This window comes from Myxine glutinosa, unplaced genomic scaffold, assembly GCF_964187855.1.
Source record: "Myxine glutinosa unplaced genomic scaffold, kmMyxGlut1.1 SCAFFOLD_154, whole genome shotgun sequence".
NCBI classification, from domain to species: domain Eukaryota; kingdom Metazoa; phylum Chordata; class Myxini; order Myxiniformes; family Myxinidae; genus Myxine; species Myxine glutinosa.
The window spans coordinates 512463-529747 of record NW_027616366.1 but is presented as its reverse complement, the minus strand read 5'-3'; the positions used below and the strand labels follow the sequence as shown (position 1 = coordinate 529747).

The 17285-nt window shown below is 54.9% G+C and overlaps 1 protein-coding gene across 1 annotated transcript in view; it reads right to left on the bottom strand.

Moving 5' to 3' along the window:
• The window catches only part of LOC144888934 (serine/threonine-protein kinase GA29083-like), a 91789-nt gene extending 74834 nt beyond the window's left edge, over nt 1–16955 (bottom strand). Inside the window, exon 1 of the mRNA XM_078768707.1 lies at nt 16947–16955. Coding sequence (XP_078624833.1) covers nt 16947–16955 — 9 coding nt within the window. The remainder of the gene's footprint in view (nt 1–16946) is intronic.
• Between the last annotated feature and the right edge of the window lie 330 nt (nt 16956–17285).

Below are 17285 nucleotides of genomic sequence, written 5' to 3'. Positions count from 1 at the left end.
AGGTAGGGGAGGGGCGGAAACGTGCGAAGTGGGAGGGGGTTGTGAGCGGACGACAATTGTCAATGCCCCTGAAGGCCCCGTATTTCTCATCCTTTTAAATGCTGAACGATAACAGAGGAAGCAGCACAAACCATTTTTAAAGTCTATGGCATGACTCGGCCAGGCTTTGATCCACCGACATCCCCTCATATGTAGCGGACACTCTCATCATTAAAGCACCGAGTTCGCTTTCCCCGATTGGAATTACAAGGGTTCTGATGAGGGATTGAAAAATCGGATTATTCGATGAATTGCAGCGTTTGGAAAGTATCTACATATTTAGTACGTACGCAATTCGGGTGTCTCATCCTAAACCACCTCACAGAGATCTACCATCTAAAACACAATGTGTGTGTGTTTGTGTGTCTGTCCCCCTTCATAAGGCTAGGTTTTGAAGGCTTTGAGTAGTGCTTTCGGAGGGATATGAGTGGGGGGAGGGGGGGGGTTAAGGGGCAATCTTTGAACATGACTGTGTGTCCACCGGTTAAAAGACCGAAAACGCTCTGAGGACCCAAAATACCCCAAGGACCCAGAAGACCCCAAACACTCAAAATACCCAAAGACCCAAAATATCCTGAAGACTGTAACAGGCACAAAAGCTAACGAAGACCTCAAAGACCCCAAGGACTCTGAAGACCCAAAATACCCTGAATACCCCAAATACCCCAAAGACCCAAAGGACCCCAAGGATCCAAAAGACCATGAGGATCCAAAAGACCATGAGGATCCAAAGGACCCAAACAACCCCAAGGTCCCAAATGACAAAAAGGACCCAAAAGCCCCAATGACTCAGAAAACCACCAAAATACCCCAAAAATCCCAAACCCCAAAAACCCACAATACACTGAAGACCCAAAAGACCCGAAAGACCTAAAAGACTGAAAAGACCCCCAAAATCCTTAAATACCCAAAAGACAGAAAAGTCATTGAAAACCCAATTGACCCCAAACACCCAAAAGACCCCGAAGACTCTTAAATACCCAAAAGACCACAAAAACCCAAAAGACACTGAATGAATGAATGAATGAATGAATGATCGTTTTAAGGCCATTTTCCCCGCTAGAGCGGGGGTTAGCCTTGCGGGTCCCATGACAATCATGGTTCCGTGTTTGAGGCAATGGTTTTATGGCCGGATGCCCTTCCTGGCGCCAACCCTTAGTCACCTCTTACGATGCGCAGGGATACGGTGTACCTATTCTAAACCAGCGTACACACCGGGATCATTCATCCCAACAAACTGGTACTCAATTTGCTGACCTCGGAAGGATGACAGGCTGTGCCAACCCCCTTGGTGTTCATTTAGCGATCGACCGAGATTCGAACCCAGGATTCTAGGATCCCAAGCCAGCACCCTAACCGCTAAGCAAACACCAGGCTGAAGACCCCAAATTCCCCAAAGACCCAAAAGACTGAAATGACCCCAAGACCCTTAAAGACCCAAATGACCCCAAAGACACCGAATACCATTAAAGAACCAAGACTACAAAGACTACAAAGACTACAAAGACGCAAAAGACCCCCAAAAAACCTTAAATACCCAAAAGACCATGAACACCAAAAATACCCTGAAGACCCCAAAAAAAAACAAAGACCCTTAAATATCCAGAAGACCCAAAATACCACAAGACCCTTAAAGATCCAAAAGACCACTAACACCCAAAATACTCAAAATACCCCAAAGACCCAAAATACCCAAAAGACCATGAAGATCCAAAGACCCTGAAGATCCAAAGACCCTGAATATCCAAAGACCCTGAAGATCCAAAGACCCCAATGACCCTTAAATACCCAGAAGACCCAAAAGACAATGAAAACTAAAAGAATACCCCAAAGATCCAAAAGACCCAGAAGACCCTTAAATACCTCAAGGACCCAAAATACCTCAAAGACACTTAAAGACCCAGAAGAGCAAAAATACCCAAAAACCCAAAAGACCCCAGAGACCTAAAATATCCCAAAGACCCAAAATACACTGAAGAACCAAAAGACGCGAAAGACCCAAAAGACTGAAAAGACCCTAAAGACCCAAATGGACCCCAAATACCCAAAAATTTGGAAAGACCCAAAAGACCGCAAGACCTCAAGGACCCAGAAGACCCCGAAGACCAAATAGTCCCTAAACACCCAAAATACCCCGTAGACTGTTAGACACAAAAGACCATGAAGACCCAGAAGTCCCCAAAGGCCCAAAAGACAGAAAAGTCATTGAAAACCCAATTGACCCCAAACACCCGAAAGACCCCGAAGACTCTTAAATACCCAAAAGACCACAAAAACCCAAAAGACACTGAAGACCCCAAATTCCCCAAAGACCAATAAAGACCCAAAGACCCAAAAGACTGAAAAGACCCCAAGACCCTTAAAGACCCAAAAGACCATGAACACCCAAAATACCATGAAGACCCCCCCCAAAAAACAAAGACCATTAAATATCCACAAGACCCAAAAGACCCAAAATACCACAAGACCCTTAAACACCCAAAAGACCACTAACACCCAAATTACCCCAAAGACCAAAATACCCAAAAGACCATGAAGATCCAAAGACCCTGAAGATCCAAAGACCCAAACGACCCTTCAATACTCAGAAGACCAAAAAGACCATGAAAACTAAAAAAAATACCCCAAAGATCCAAAAGACCCAGAAGACCCTTAAATACCTCAAGGACCCAAAATATCTCAAAGACCCTTAAAGACCCAGAAGACCAAAAAGACCCCAAAACCCAAAAGACCCCAGAGACCTAAAATATCCCAAAGACCCCCAAAAAATCTAAAAGACCCAGAAGACCAAAAAGTCCCTGAAAACCCAAAATACCCCGAAGACCCTTAATGACCCCACAGAACCAAACAATCCAAAACACCAAAAAGACTCTTAAAGACCCTGAGGACCCAGTGGAACCCAAAGACCCAAAATACCGAGATGACTGAAAAGACCCAAGGACCCCAAAGAGGCAGAGGACCCAAAGGACCCAAATGACCTAAAACATCCTGAAGACCCAAATTAACCTGAAGATCCCAAGGATGCAAAAGAGCTTGGGCACCCAACAAACCCAAATTAACCAGAGGACCCAAGAGCCCCTTGGACTCTGAAGACCCAAAAGAAGAGTAATTATGTCTCTTACATTGGAATTGTAGACGGTGGCTTGCAAACCGAGCCTCAAGGTCGGTGTATGGAAGCGTTTTTTTAAATCACAATAAATACAAAGCACAGGGAGACGACATTCGCTGAAAGTGCCGTGCAAAGTGCGGAGAGTAAAACGAGTGTTCATTTACGTCTGTCGAACGTCGAATAAAAAAAGATGATATAGGCACCCTACTAAGCACCCCTGGGCCGTGGGCCCTGACACCGCCACTTGGCCCAGACTTCAACACGCTCACGCCGCTGCTGCACCGTCAAAAACTGCTCCAACCCGTCATTTTTAGCGGGCTTTATACTCGTAATTAATAAATAATAAACGCCACTGCGTCATTTTCCTGAGGAGGTGATGCCGGACGTACATCGATTAGCACGCAATACTCGACTTGGAGATAAAATTCACTTGATGTTGTGAAAACCCGTATAACTATAAGATACCTTCGTTGCGATGTCTTCTTACGAAGACGCATCTTGGGAAACAAAGACAGATCGAACGAGGGGAGGAATAGGAGAAGGAGGAGTGTGTTGAGAAAATTTCAACAAAAAATTCGCTAGCTCCCGAGAAAACAAAACATCCAGCTCATCGACAATGTGCATTGATATGATGTTTTCGTCGTCGTACACCGTTACCACGTGATACATTTGTGACGTCAGCCATCCTCATCCTCAAATAATGAGGAGTAAAGTTTAATTGGTAGATTTGAAGTCTTCATCATCGTTATTTATTAATTTTTAAAATAAAGCAATCGTTTTATATTTATTTTCGGGAAGTTGCTTTAGGGGTAGTTTGGGACACCGGAAGTTGATTTTCTGATTCTATTTTAATCATAATAATAGTAATGTCGATTTTAAAATCCTTTCTTGAACTAATACATTGTAATTGTTTTAATAGATGTTATTTCCATTTGACCTCCTCAACCGCCCCGCACGCAGGAACACCGCTGCCGCGATAATCAGCATGTGACGTCACCATACTTGATCCGCCATGTTGGATTACCATAGGGTGCCACGGAAAACTGTCCCTCTGTTTGGGCAGTGTATAGGCAGTTTATGTTCACTGGGAACAACCCAGTGTTAACTTATAGTCATCTGCACACTCATTGCAAAAATAATATTATGAAATTGTTTTACGTTCCCAGGGAACATAAAAGGGTCTTGGGGGTGGGGGACAGCAGGGGTGAAATGGGAGGAGGAGGTGGTGAGGTTGGCCATCCAAGAGGCACGGAAGAAAAACGCAATATATCGAGTTACAGTGGGCTATGGACGAACAAAATGCTAAACATTCGGCGCGTGTCGAGCAGGTGAGGGTTTCTATCGGAACACGTGTCACCGCTGGGTTGGTTTGGGGAGGGCAAAGGTAGGAGAGTACAGGAAGAAGAAGAGCAATTTTCAAAATTTTACATACTTAATAATTGGCATTAAAGCGCGGTGTTACGCGCGCTGCTTGTAAGCAAGGAGGAAGTGGACAACGTGGTAATTTGTAAAAGTCTTTATTCAAGAGCTCACTGTAACACTAAAGCGTTCCGAGCTGCGCGCCCGGTGTATATCCCGCGGCCACGCCTACCCCTCGGGCGTGGCCGCCGCCCACTTGGCGCGCGGAATGATGTTCTCACGCCAGTGAGCTTTCGTGTCCGCCACACGTGCCCCCCCCCCCAGAATTCCCGCACACCTGGAGGGCCAGTTTGCGGGGCAAACGTATGACCCGGCCGAAGTGCCCTCTGGCGACTGGCGGCGTCCGGGGTGCAGGGATGCCCGCTGGGATGCCTCCGGCTGCACCCGGGATGGGTGCAGGCTCGGGGGGCGGCGTGCCGGCGGGGCCGGGCGGTGCTGGGGGTCCGCCCGCCGGGGGGCGGCCCCGACGCGGGGGCCGAGCCAACGGCGGTGGGTGGTCCACGTCGAGGTGGGCCGGCTTGAGGCAGTCTATGGAGACCCGGTCAGGAGTGCCGCCGATGTCCAAGGTGAAATGTTTCACCCCGGTCTCCAGCACGCGGAAAGGCCTGTCGTACGGGGGCCGCAGTGGTGTCCGGTGGGCGTCGTGCCGGACGAAGACGTACTCCGCGGTGCGAAGCTCCGGGGCGACGTGCGTAGGTGGGTGCCCATGGTGCGCCGTGGGCACCGGGGCGAACCTCTGGGCGGTCTCCTGCAGCGCCGAACGCTGCTGCGCCGCGGACCATGGTGCCGTGGAGTCGGGGAGGAACTCACCCGGCACCCGCAGCGGTTGCCCGAAGACCAACTCCGCCGCGGATGCGCGCAGGTTGTCCGTGGGTGCCGTTCGGAGGCCCAGCAGCATCCAGGGGAGCCTGTCGACCCAGCCGCCGTCACGGAGGGTCGCCCGGAGCGCGGCCTTCAACGAGCGGTGGAACCACTCACACAGGCCGTTAGCCTGGGTTGGTAGGCCGTGGTGCGGTGCAGCTGGACCCCGAGCCCCCGCGCGACCGCCCCCCGAGCTCCGAGGTGAACTGGGGGCCGCGGTCGGACGAGATGTCCGAGGGGGTGCCGAACCGGGCGACCCAGGTGGCGATGAACGCCTGCGCGACGTCCGCCGCCGTCGTTGACGCCAACGGCACGGCCTCCGGCCACCGAGTGGTGCGGTCCATCATGGTCAGGATGTGGGTGAAACCCCGCGGGGGGGCAGAGGTCCCACCAGGTCCACGTGAACGTGGTCAAACCGCCGTTCCGGCACCACAAACGGGGCCAATGGGGCCTGGGTGTGTCGGTGCACCTACGTGCGCTGGCACGCGAGGCACGTCCTGGCCCAGGCGCGGACGGCCTTCCGGAGGCCACGCCAGACAAACTTGTCGGCGATCAACCTCTGGGAGGCCCTCGTGCCCGGATGGGAGGCCGTGGATGGCGTCGAAAATCTGGCGCTGCCAGCCCACGGGCACGATGGGGCGAGGCCGCCCGAGGGAGACGTCGCTCCAGAGGGCCGTGCCCGCGCCGTTGAACGGCACCTCGGTGACACGGAGGCCCATAACGGCGGTCCGCAAGGCCTGGACGTCGGGGTCGGCGGCCTGGTCCGCCGCCATCCGGGCATAGTCGATGCCGAGGTGGACCGCATGGGCAACGGACCGGGAAAGGCAATCCGCCACTGGGTTGTCCTTCCCCGCGACGTGCCGGATGTCCGTCGTGTATTCGGACACAGCCGAGAGGTGACGCTGCTGCCGGGCCGACCACGGCTCGGCGACCTTGCCCATCGCGAACACCAATGGCTTGTGGTCGACGAAGGCCGTGAACGCACGGCCCTCGAGCAGATGGCGGAAGTGCCTGACCTCCAGGTGGAGCCCGAGCAACTCAGGGTCAAAGGTACTGTACCGGCGTTCGGGCGGGCGAAGCTGCCGGCTGAAGAACGCCAGCGGTTGCCAAGCGCCACGCACCCATTGCTCGTGCACCGTGCCCACCGCATAGTCCGAGGCGTCGGTGGGGAGGGCGATCGGTGCATCGGGCGCCGGGTGCGCGAGCATGGTGGCGTTAGCCAAGGCGAGCTTCGCGCCCACGAACGCCGCGTCCATCTGCTCGGTCCAGGTAACGTCACCTTTGCCCGGCTTCCCTCGGAGGGCCTCGTGGAGGGGGCGCAGGAGCTGGGCGATGCGGGGCAGGAACCGATGGTAAAAGTTTACCATGCCCAGGAACTCCTGAAGCCCCCTGATCGTGCGGGGGCGCGGAAAACCCCTTCACCGCCTCCACCTTGGCCGGTAGGGGGACGGCCCCATGCCTGGTGACCCGGTGACCCAAAAAGTCGATTTCAGTGACACCGAACCGGCACTTGGCAGGGTTCACTATCAGGCCGTGCTGGCCCAGGCGTTCGAAGAGCGTGCGGAGATGGTGGAGGTGCTCTTCGCGGGACGCGCTTGCGACGAGGATATCATCCAGATAGACGTAGACAAAATCCAAGTCGCACAAGACGCTGTCCATGAGGCGCTGGAACGCCTGAGCCGCATTCTTCAAACCGAAGGGCATCCAAAGAAATTCGAAAAGTCCGAACGGCGTGATGACAGCCGTCTTCGGGATGTCCTCCGGCCTGACGGAGACCTGGTGGTAACCGCGTATGAGGTCCACCTTCGAGAAGAAGGACATATTCGCCAAGCAGGTGGAAAAGTCCTGAATATGGGGGACGGGGTCGCGGTCGGGGGTGGTGGCGTCGTTGAGACGGCGGTAGTCCCCGCACGGTCGCCATCCCCCACCGGGCCTGGGCACGATGTGGAGCGGCGATGTCCAAGCGCTCTCGGAGCGCCGCACGATGCCGAGCCGCTCCAGCGTAGCAAACTCTGCTTTAGCAACCGCGAGCTTCGTCGGCTCGAGGCGGCGTGCCCGGGCGTAGACCGGTGGCCCGGCGGTGGGGATGTGATGTTCCACCCCGTGCTTGACGGTCCCCGCCGAGAAGGTGGGCCGCGTGAGGGCCGGGTTGCCGGCGAGGAGGCGGGTGAATTCGTCCCCTGCCGGAAGCGTACAGATGAACCTGGCCGGAACAGAACCGCTCAGCAAGCCGCTCTGTGAGCTGCTCAACGAGCGGAGCAGCGCGCAAGCGAGCGAGCTGAACGTCTCAGCCTGGACAAGCCTTCTGTGCTGTACATCCACCAATAGTGCATGAGCACATAAGAAGTCCGCGCCGAGCAATGCCATGGGCACGTCGGCTGTGACGAAGGACCACCGGAAAACCTGCCCTCCGAACCGCAGAGAGAGACAGCGTTTTCCATACGTGCGTATGGACGTACCATTGGCCGCAAGCAGCGCGGGACCCCAGCCCGCGGTTTGCTTGTCAGACGTACCGACAGGAACGACACTCACCTGCGCTCCTGTGTCGCACAGGTAACGGCGCCCGGACAAGGTGTCCTTGATGAACAGCAGGCTGTTCGACCGGCCGATGCTCAGGGACGCTACCGAGCGCCGGCACGGGAGTTTCCCGACTTGCTGAATGAGCACGGCGGGCGACACTGCCGAGCTTCGTGGCCGAACTGGTCGTGGAAAAAACACCAGGTTTTCGGCGGAGGCGGCAGCGGCCGCGGCGGCTGCGGTTTTCTCCGCGGCGGCGGTGGTGGTGGTGGGCGGGGCGTAGCAGTGGCCGCGAGGTGTGCATCAGGGACCGCATTTGCCTCGGGATGCGCCACGGCCGCGCCAAAACTCGCCTGCGTGTCCAACGCCGCGTAGTACTTGTCGGCCTCGGCAGCGAGCGCTCGGGGTTCCGTTAACACGGAACCGGCCAACGCGAGGCGGACCCGTGCCGGCAGCTGGCATCGAAATAACGCCCGGAATAGAGCGTTCGGGGTTTCGTCGCCCATGAGCGACAGCATGTGGTCCATACAGACCGACGGTCGCGTGTCACCGAGGTCGGGGAGGTCCAGAAGACGATCGGCTCGGGCGTCCACTGTAAGGCCGAACGTGGCGAGGAGGAGATGCTTGATCGCCTCGTACCTGTCGTCGGCCGGTGGGTTCCTCAGGACCGACACGACGCGGGCGGCCGTGCCGGCCCCGAGGGAGGCGACCACGTGGCAGTAGCGTGTCTCGTCTGCCGTGATGCCTCGAAGCCTGAACTGGGCTTCGGCCTGCAGGAACCAGATCTCCGCCTGAGCTTCCCAGAACTCGGGAAGCTTCATCGCTAGCGCGTTGGTTGCCATGGCTGTGGCGGGGTCGGGTGGTCAGTGACGGCTGACCAGAACGTCGAGGTCACCAATAAAGCGCGGTGTTACGCGCGCTGCTTGTAAGCAAGGAGGAAGCGGACAACGCGGTAATTTGTAAGAGTCTTTATTCAAGAGCTCACTGTAACACTAAAGCGTTCCGGGCTGCGCGCCCGGTGTATATCCCGCGGCCACGCCTACCCCTCGGGCGTGGCCGCCGCCCACTTGGTGCGCGGAATGATGTTCTCACGCCAGTGAGCTTTCGTGTCCGCCACAGCATCACATTTACTTTATGAGGTGTCGGTGCACCAACATTTTAATATCCATTGACATGAATTTATCTTTGTATCTATTTTGACGTATTTAACGCTTCTATTTCACTTATCCGTGTGTATTGGGGTTTCATATACAGTACTTCTTTCTTTTTTTCTTTTTTTTTTTTTTTTTTTTTTTTTTTTTTTTGTATACAATATCGAGGCTCGTGAAAGAGCGAACATTAATCACACAGAAAGACAAACCGACACATAAAACATATAACATAGGGAGCGGTAGACAAGATGGGGAGAGAGGGGGAAGGACACAAACACAACATTTGAGAGCAGGGACCGAGAGACATGGAGACATCGAGAGATCTGAGAGAGGGCGAGGGCTTTGGGGGGGGGGGGGGGCGTGGGAAGGGGGCAGTGGGAGAGGTATAAAACATATGGACACTGCCAGGACTTCCAGGAAAGAAGTTGGAATTTCAAACAAGGTGGATCTGGGGTGAATTAGCGGGGGTAGAAAAGATCAAGGTTTTGGATGGGGGAAGATAAGAGATGGTGGTGAACAGCTGTTTTAAAGACCTGGAGGGAGGAGTGGGATTGAAGGGAGTGAGGGAGTTTGTTCCAGAGGCGGGAGAAAAGAGGAATGAAAGAGTGAAGGTGAGCGGAGAGCCGAGATTTCGGCAGTTTAACCATCAGAAGGTTGCTGGCAGATCTTGTGCGACCTGTAGGAATATTTGGGGGACAGAGCACAGAGAGAGCTGGGGGTGCAAGGCCGGAGAGGAGTCGGTAGAAGACAGAAAGACCACCTACCTGCCTGCGGTGAGTGAGTGAAAGGCCCTCAGAGATAGCTTCATCGCGGGAGATTCCAATAATTCTGAAAGCTTTGGTTTCAACAGCGTGAAGCCGAGCTAGGTGTGAGGCAGGAGCACCGGCCCATAGGGGAGAACAGTATTCCATTGAGCTGCGGATGAAAGCCTTGTATGTGGTGAGGAGCTCAGGTGTGCCGAGGAAGGACTTCGCACGACGGAGGATGCCCAGTCGGCGACTGGCTTTGGAGGCCAGCTTGGAAATGTGGTTTTCCCAAGAAAGATCATGGCAGATAGTGAGACCCAAAATCTTGAGCGACAGAACTTCTTGGAGAGGATTGTTGAGAAAGTAGATGGGAGGGTTGTCCAGTCGATCTTTTCGGAGAGACATAGTAAGAGTGTGAGATTTGTCAGGATTGAAAGACATGTTCCACTTGTTTGACCAGTCTGTGATTTTGTCCAGGTCTTCAGAGAGTGAGGAGGCAGCAGACTGCCGATCTGAGGGAAGAGGAATGGAGCGGCAGAGAGAGAATTCTGCAAGAATTCCTCAAAAACTCAATCTTTATACTCTGCCATAAGCCTCAAAAACATTTTTAGAAAAAAAAAGGAAACCTCTATTTATCTTGGTTGCCAAGACTGAACACACGTGTAGGCTTCAACAGAGATGAAAACATAACACTATTGTAAGAAGCACTTTATAGTGCTCTTATTCGATTTTGTGGGAGCTGTGCTCGCATGATAAAACCGGACAAAATGGACGACGCCAGGAATGAAGTTTCCTTGAGCTATTTATTTCAAGCTCACTCAAAATAACTCAAAAGCACTGAATCCGCCCATCGAACGGGCAGCAATTTATAAGAGAAACTAAACACACAAAAGCCACGCCTCTCAGGCGGGGCGTGGTATGCAAACAGGTAAGCCACGCCTCTCAATGGGGCGTGGTATGCAAGACAAGTGTTCGCCCGGGAAAGGCAAGTCTGAACACGCCCGGGCGAGTCCGGACACGTGACCGCTCGCCGGTTGCGTCATCGGCCGGGGCAAGGTAATTGTGTCATGCGACCGGTAACCGCTACATGTGCCCCCCAGAATTAACATGCACCGGAAACGACCCCTGGCGATTCGTGTGGGGGTGGTAGGTGGCGTAGCGGTGGATGGTCGGGCGGGGGGCTTGGTTGACGGGGGACGGCCCCGTCGTGGAGTAAGGGCCAACCGTGGAGGTTGGTCGAGGTCCAAGTGGGCCGGCTTGAGGCGGTCCACGGAGATGCGATCGGCTTGCCGCCGATGTCGATGATGAACGACTTGTCGTCCCTCTTCAGGACCCGGAAAGGTCCATCGTACGGCGGCCGGAGCGGTCCCCAGTGTGCGTCGTGCCGGATAAAAACGTACCCCGCAGTGCGAAGTGCTGGGGGGATGTGGGGTTGGGGGCAGCCGTGGTGGGACTTGGGCATGGGGGCAAATCTCCTGGCGGCCTCCTGGAGGACCGAGCGTTGGCGAGCCGTGGACCAGGGGTCAGTGGCATCAGGGATGAATTCGCCCGGCACGCGCAGTGGCTGGCCTTAGACCAGCTCGGCGGTGGAAGCCTGGAGGTCCTCTTTAGGGGCCGTTTGGAGGCCCAATAGGACCCACGGGAGCCTGTCGGCCCAACCGTCGTCCTGGAAGCTGGCCCTGAGAGCGGCCTTCATCGAGCGGTGGAACCGCTTGCACAAGCCGTTGGCTTGGGGGTGGTAGGCCGTGGTGCGGTGAAGCTTGACCCCCAAGGCCTGGGCGACCGCGCCCCAAAGCTCGGAGGTGAATTGCGGGCCTCTGTCGGAGGAGATGTCCGAGGGGGCACCGAAACGGGCAATCCAAGTGCCAATGAAGGCCTACGCCACATCGACGGATGTTGTTGATGCCAGCGGGACAGCCCCCGGCCACCTGGTGGTCCTGTCCACCATCGTGAGGAGGTGGGTGAAGCCCCGCGAGGAGGGAAGGGGTCCCACCAGGTCCACATTGACGTGGTCGAAGCGCCACGGGGGCACGTCGAATGGTGCCAACGGGGTCTGGGTGCGCCGGTGGACCTTCGCGTGCTGGCAGGCGACACAGGCGTTGGCCCAGTCGCGGACGTCTTTACGGAGCCCATGCCAGACGAACTTTTCTGCCACGAGCTTCTGCGACGCCTTCCGGCCCGGGTGGGAAAGGCCATGGAGGGCGTCAAAAATGTGCCGCTGCCATCCGGTGGGCACGATGGGGCGAGGTTGGCCCAGGGAAACGTCGCACAGGAGAACTGTGCCTGTGTCCTCGAAGGGGACGTCGGCCAACCGCAGGCCTGTGTCCGCTGTCCGGAGGGCTTGCACCGTGGGGTCGGCGGTCTGGTCGACCGCCATGCGGGCGAAGTCCACACCCAGGTGGACGGCATTCACGCCGGACCGGGAGAGGCAATCGGCCACAGCGTTGTCCTTGCCCGCGACGTGCCGGATGTCCGTCGTAAATTCGGACACGGCGGAGAGGTGGCGCTGCTGGCGGCCGACCATGGCTCCATAACCTTGGCCATGGCGAAGACCAGGGGTTTGTGGTCCACAAACGCCGTGAACGGGCGGCCCTCCAAAAGATGGCGGAAGTGGCGAACGGCCAGGTAAAGGCTGAGGAGCTCGCGGTCGAAAGCGCTATACTTGCGCCCGTTAGGGCGAAGCTGCCGGCTGAAGAAGGCCAGCGGTTGCCAAGGCCCAGTTCACCCACTGTTCATGCACGGCGCCCATCGCGTAGTCGGAAGCGTCCGTGGTGAGGGCGATGGGTGCGTCAAGTGCCGGGTGCGCCAGCATGGTCGCGTTGGCGAGGGCCAGCTTAGCGCCGGTGAATGCCGCATCTATCTCTGTGGTCCAGGCGACGTCATGCTTGGCCGGCTTGCCCTGGAGGGCTTCGTACAGGGGGCGCATGAGTTGGGCGGCGCGAGGCACGAACCGGTGGTAGAAATTTACCATCCCCCAAAATTCCTTTAGGGACATGATGGAGCGGGGGCGCGGCAAACTTGTGACTGCTTCCACCTTGGTATGCAGCGGGACGGCCCCGCGCTTCGTGATGCGGTGCCCCAGGAAGTCGACGGCCGTTACGCCAAACTGGCATTTCGCCGGGTTGATGATGAGGCCGTGCTGGCTGAGGCGCTCAAAAAGCATGCGCAGGTGGATGAGGTGCTCTGCCCGGGAAGTGCTGGCGACGAGAATGTCGTCCAAGTAGACGAAAAGGAAGGTGAGGTCGCGCAGCACGCTGTGCATCAGCCGCTGGAAGGCCTGGGCCGCGTTCTTAAGGCCGAACGGCATGCGAAGGAACTCGAAGAGGCCAAAAGGTGTAATTACCGCCGTCTTCGGCATGTCGGCCGGCCGGACGGGTACCTGGTGGTAGCCCCGAATCAGGTCGACCTTGGAAAAGATCACCCGCCCCGCCAAACGGGCGGAAAAGTCCTGTATGTGTGGTATCGGGTAGCGGTCGGGGGTGGTGGCATCGTTGAGGCGGCGGTAATCGCCGCATGGTCGCCATCCGCCACCCGGTTTAGGCACGATGTGCAGGGGCGAGGCCCACGCGCTATTCGAGCGCCGCACAATGCCCAATCGCTCCAGCACGTCGAATTCAGCCTTCGCCACGGCGAGTTTGGCCGGGTCGAGGCGGCGAGCCCTGGCGTAGACCGGTGGACCTGTGGTCGGGATGTGGTGTTCGACGCCGTGCTTGAGAGCGACGGCCGAAAACGTCGGCTGCGTGAGGGCGGGAAACTCGGCGAGTAGGCGGGTGAAATCGTCCACGGCCGGGAGCGTGCAGGCTAGCCTGGTTGGAGCGGAGCCGCTCAATGAGCAAGTGAGCGAGCTGAAGGTCTCCGCGTTGATGAGCCGACGCCGTTTGACGTCGACCAAAAGCCCATGCGTGCAAATAAAATCTGCACCCAGCAAGGTCATGGGCACGTTCGCCGTGATGAAGTCCCACCTGAAGCGCTGGCCCCCGAAGCAGAATGCGACGCTGCACGAACCGAAGGTGCAGATGGAGGAACCGTTTGCGGTGACCAAAGCGGGGCCGCATAGCGCGGCCTGTTTGTCCTGCACCGAGGCAGGTATCACGCTCAGCTGAGCGCCGGTGTCACATAAAAAACTCCGCCCGGATTCTGTGTCCATGATAAACAGAAGGCTGCCTGAATGGCCGACGCTCATGGCCAGCAGCGAGCGCCGGCCTGGTCGTTTCCCGACCTGCCGAAAGTGCACCGTGGGCGGCACGTTCTGGCCTTCTGCCCGAACCTGGCGGGGTAATAGCACATGGTCCGCTCTGGTGGAGGCTCCGGCGGTCGCGTCGGGTTCGGTCGACGGGGCATCGTGGCGGCCGCTGCCATCAGCGGCGCTGACTTGGCCGGTGGTGGCGCCGGTCGTGGAGTGGGCATTGCCTCGGTCGGCCCAGGGTTCCAGGCGGCCGCTCCGACATGTCGCCCGGCCGAGAAAAATGTATCGGCCTCCTTGGCCAGGGCGCGAGGGTCCGTGATGGGCGAGTTAGCCAAAGCTAACCGTACCTGCCCGGGTAGCCGCCGGAGGAACAGCTCACGGAAGAGGAAGTCCGGGCTGTGTTCACCGAGAGGAGCAAGCATGTGGTCCATGCGTTTGGATGGAAGGGCCTCGACCAGCTCCGGGAGGTCGAGTAGTTGTCGCGCGCGTTCGGTCTCCGTGAGTCCAAACGCACCGAGGAGTAGGCCTTTGAGTGCGCCATATTTGTCGGCGTTCGGTGGGTGCTGTAGGAAGCTCAGGACCCGGGCAGCGGTGGAGGCGTTGAGCGCGGAGACCACATGGTGGTAGCGCGTCGTATCCTCCGTAATCTTCCGCAGGGCGAATTGAGAATCCGCTTGAGCAAACCAAACGGCCGCGTGCGACTCCCAAAAGCCCGGGAGCTTCAAAGCTACAGACGACTCCATCGCCGTGTTCTTAAAAAGGGGTCACCAATTGTGGGAGCTGTGCTCGCACGATAAAACCGGACAAAATGGACGACGCCAGGAATGAAGTTTCCTTGAGCTATTTATTTCAAGCTCACTCAAAAGAACTCAAAAGCACTGAATCCGCCCATCGAACGGCCGGTAATTTATAAGAGAAACTCAACACACAAAAGCCACGCCTCTCAGGCGGGGCGTGGTATGCGAATAGGTAAGCCACGCCTCTCAACGGGGCGTGGTATGCAAGACAAGTGTTCGCCCGGGAAAGGCAAGTCTGAACACGCCCGGGCGAGTCCGGACACGTGACCGCTCGCAGGTTGCGTCATCGGCCGGTGCAAGGTAATTGTGTCATGCTACCGGTAACCGCTACAATTTTATCGATCTTTACCTTTGCCACCAAAGGTGAACAGAGGTTATGTTTTCAATTCTGTTTGTCTGTATGTTCGCAGAATATCTCAAAATGCTATGGGTGGATTTGGACGAAACCTTGTGGACAGGTTGGATGTATGCCAAAGACAAATTGACAATATTTTTGTGAAGATCCAGATGATAATTTTTTTAAAATAATCTTCGTTGAGATTGGGCCAAAAAGATATATTGCACGACATCTCAAAACGTAGTGGACAGGTTATGATGAAACTTGGTGAATGAGTTTGTGAGGTAACGAGGACGAATCGATTCGATTTTGGTTATGGTCTCAGATTAGATTTTGCAGATCTTTTTTGAGATATTTTGCAGACTACATTTTGCAGATCCAGCCTATCAGTGGGATACAAAGCATAAAGTGTTCAGCCTGGTAGAGGTACACACTCTACTGGGTGCCGTTCTAGTTATACAGGTACTACATGCTCATGGAACAGAAGAACGAAAAAACAACAGAATGGATAAACAGATAGAATGGGATAAAGGAGAAAAGAGTGTGCCGACAACAAAAAGATGCACTACAGCACAAGGAGAGGAATCTATAGGAGCAGGGTGAGAACATGACCTCAGTGGGTGTTCAGCAGTGGAAATGGTAGAGACCATAAAATGACGGTTCGGCAGCGGACTTGAAACCCTGCAGGGAAGAGTTCAAGCCAACGTACCCACAGAAAGACAGTTCCATAGGCAAGAAAAGAAGGGGATGAAAGAATGGAGGTGATTATTGAGTTTTGACTTGGGGACTGCAACAAGGAAAAGGTTTCTGGTGGAATGTGTGCAACCTGTAAAAACAGGAGCTGAGTGGCATGATGAGAGAGCAGGAGGAGCAAGACCAGAATTCAGATCGTAAAAACCCACAAAGCCACCAAAGGCCTATGGTGAGCAAGAGGTAATATCCCCATCTGATGTGCAATGCACCCCAATAAACGTTTCCAGGACAAATACACGTTTATAGTTTTATCTAATGACAGAATCTCACTTGAGTTGCAGTGCTCCATCAGATGGCAAAAGCAAAAACTATATAACAATCCCCAAAATGCATGGGTTTGAAACATCCACCATCTGTGTTCACTTTGGCACATACTTATTTCGCATGCTTTGCTTATTTCACGGTCGAGTAGTTATTTTAATTGTTTGTGCTTCATTTCCGCCTGTTAAGCGATCTCATTATTGCTTGTAATAACTGTTTGTGTGCACACTGTAATGAAATTGTACCTAAGTTGAACCCAGGTGTTATGCTCTCTCCAACCACTGAGGGGCGTCTATAAGAACTCGGACGACCATCGCTCCGGATCATTCCTGTGACATATAATCTGTGTGACAGCGTAGACTCGAATGGTGTGTATATTTAGATGATCCAGGCTTGCTTGCACTGATTGTTGATTGCTGGGCTTCTCCTTGATTATATAATCCTGATATATTGCATGATCGTATTTTTACAGGTGTTGCCAGAGATTGAATTTGCATTAAACCTATCATTGGGACAATGTTGTGGATTTGACTTCTTACAACAATTAAAGCAAATTCATCTCTTCATCTTGAACGATAACGGGACACGAACGAGAACAACGTGACTCATAAGATGATCCAAGTTCCGATCTTCGGAGCAGACCCTCAGGCGGCGGACGCGGCTGCCGAACTGACACATTGGCTGAAAATCTTGAATATCCAGTTCAATGCTCAGGAGGCTGTCTCCAACTAAACAAAACTCGAAGTACTGCAATCAAAGGTGCACCATACCGTGTACATGGCAATTGAACAATGTGAGACGTTCAATACAGCTGTGGCTGAGCTGAAGCGTATTTACATAAAAAAACGAAGCGTGGTCTATTCACGACATTTGCTTGCGACTCGACGACAACAGCCCACTGAGACTTTAGATCAATTTGCTCAAGACCTCCGACACCTCCTGAAGGAGAGTACCCCTGAGGTACGCACTCATGAACAAGTCTGTGATGACCTTGTACGCGATTCTTTCATCGCAGGTCTTAGATCACCGGTCGTCAGACAGAGACCACTTCAAGAAGCCGATTTGACACTAGCCGAAGCACTCCGGCTATCTCGCGTGTATACCGAAGC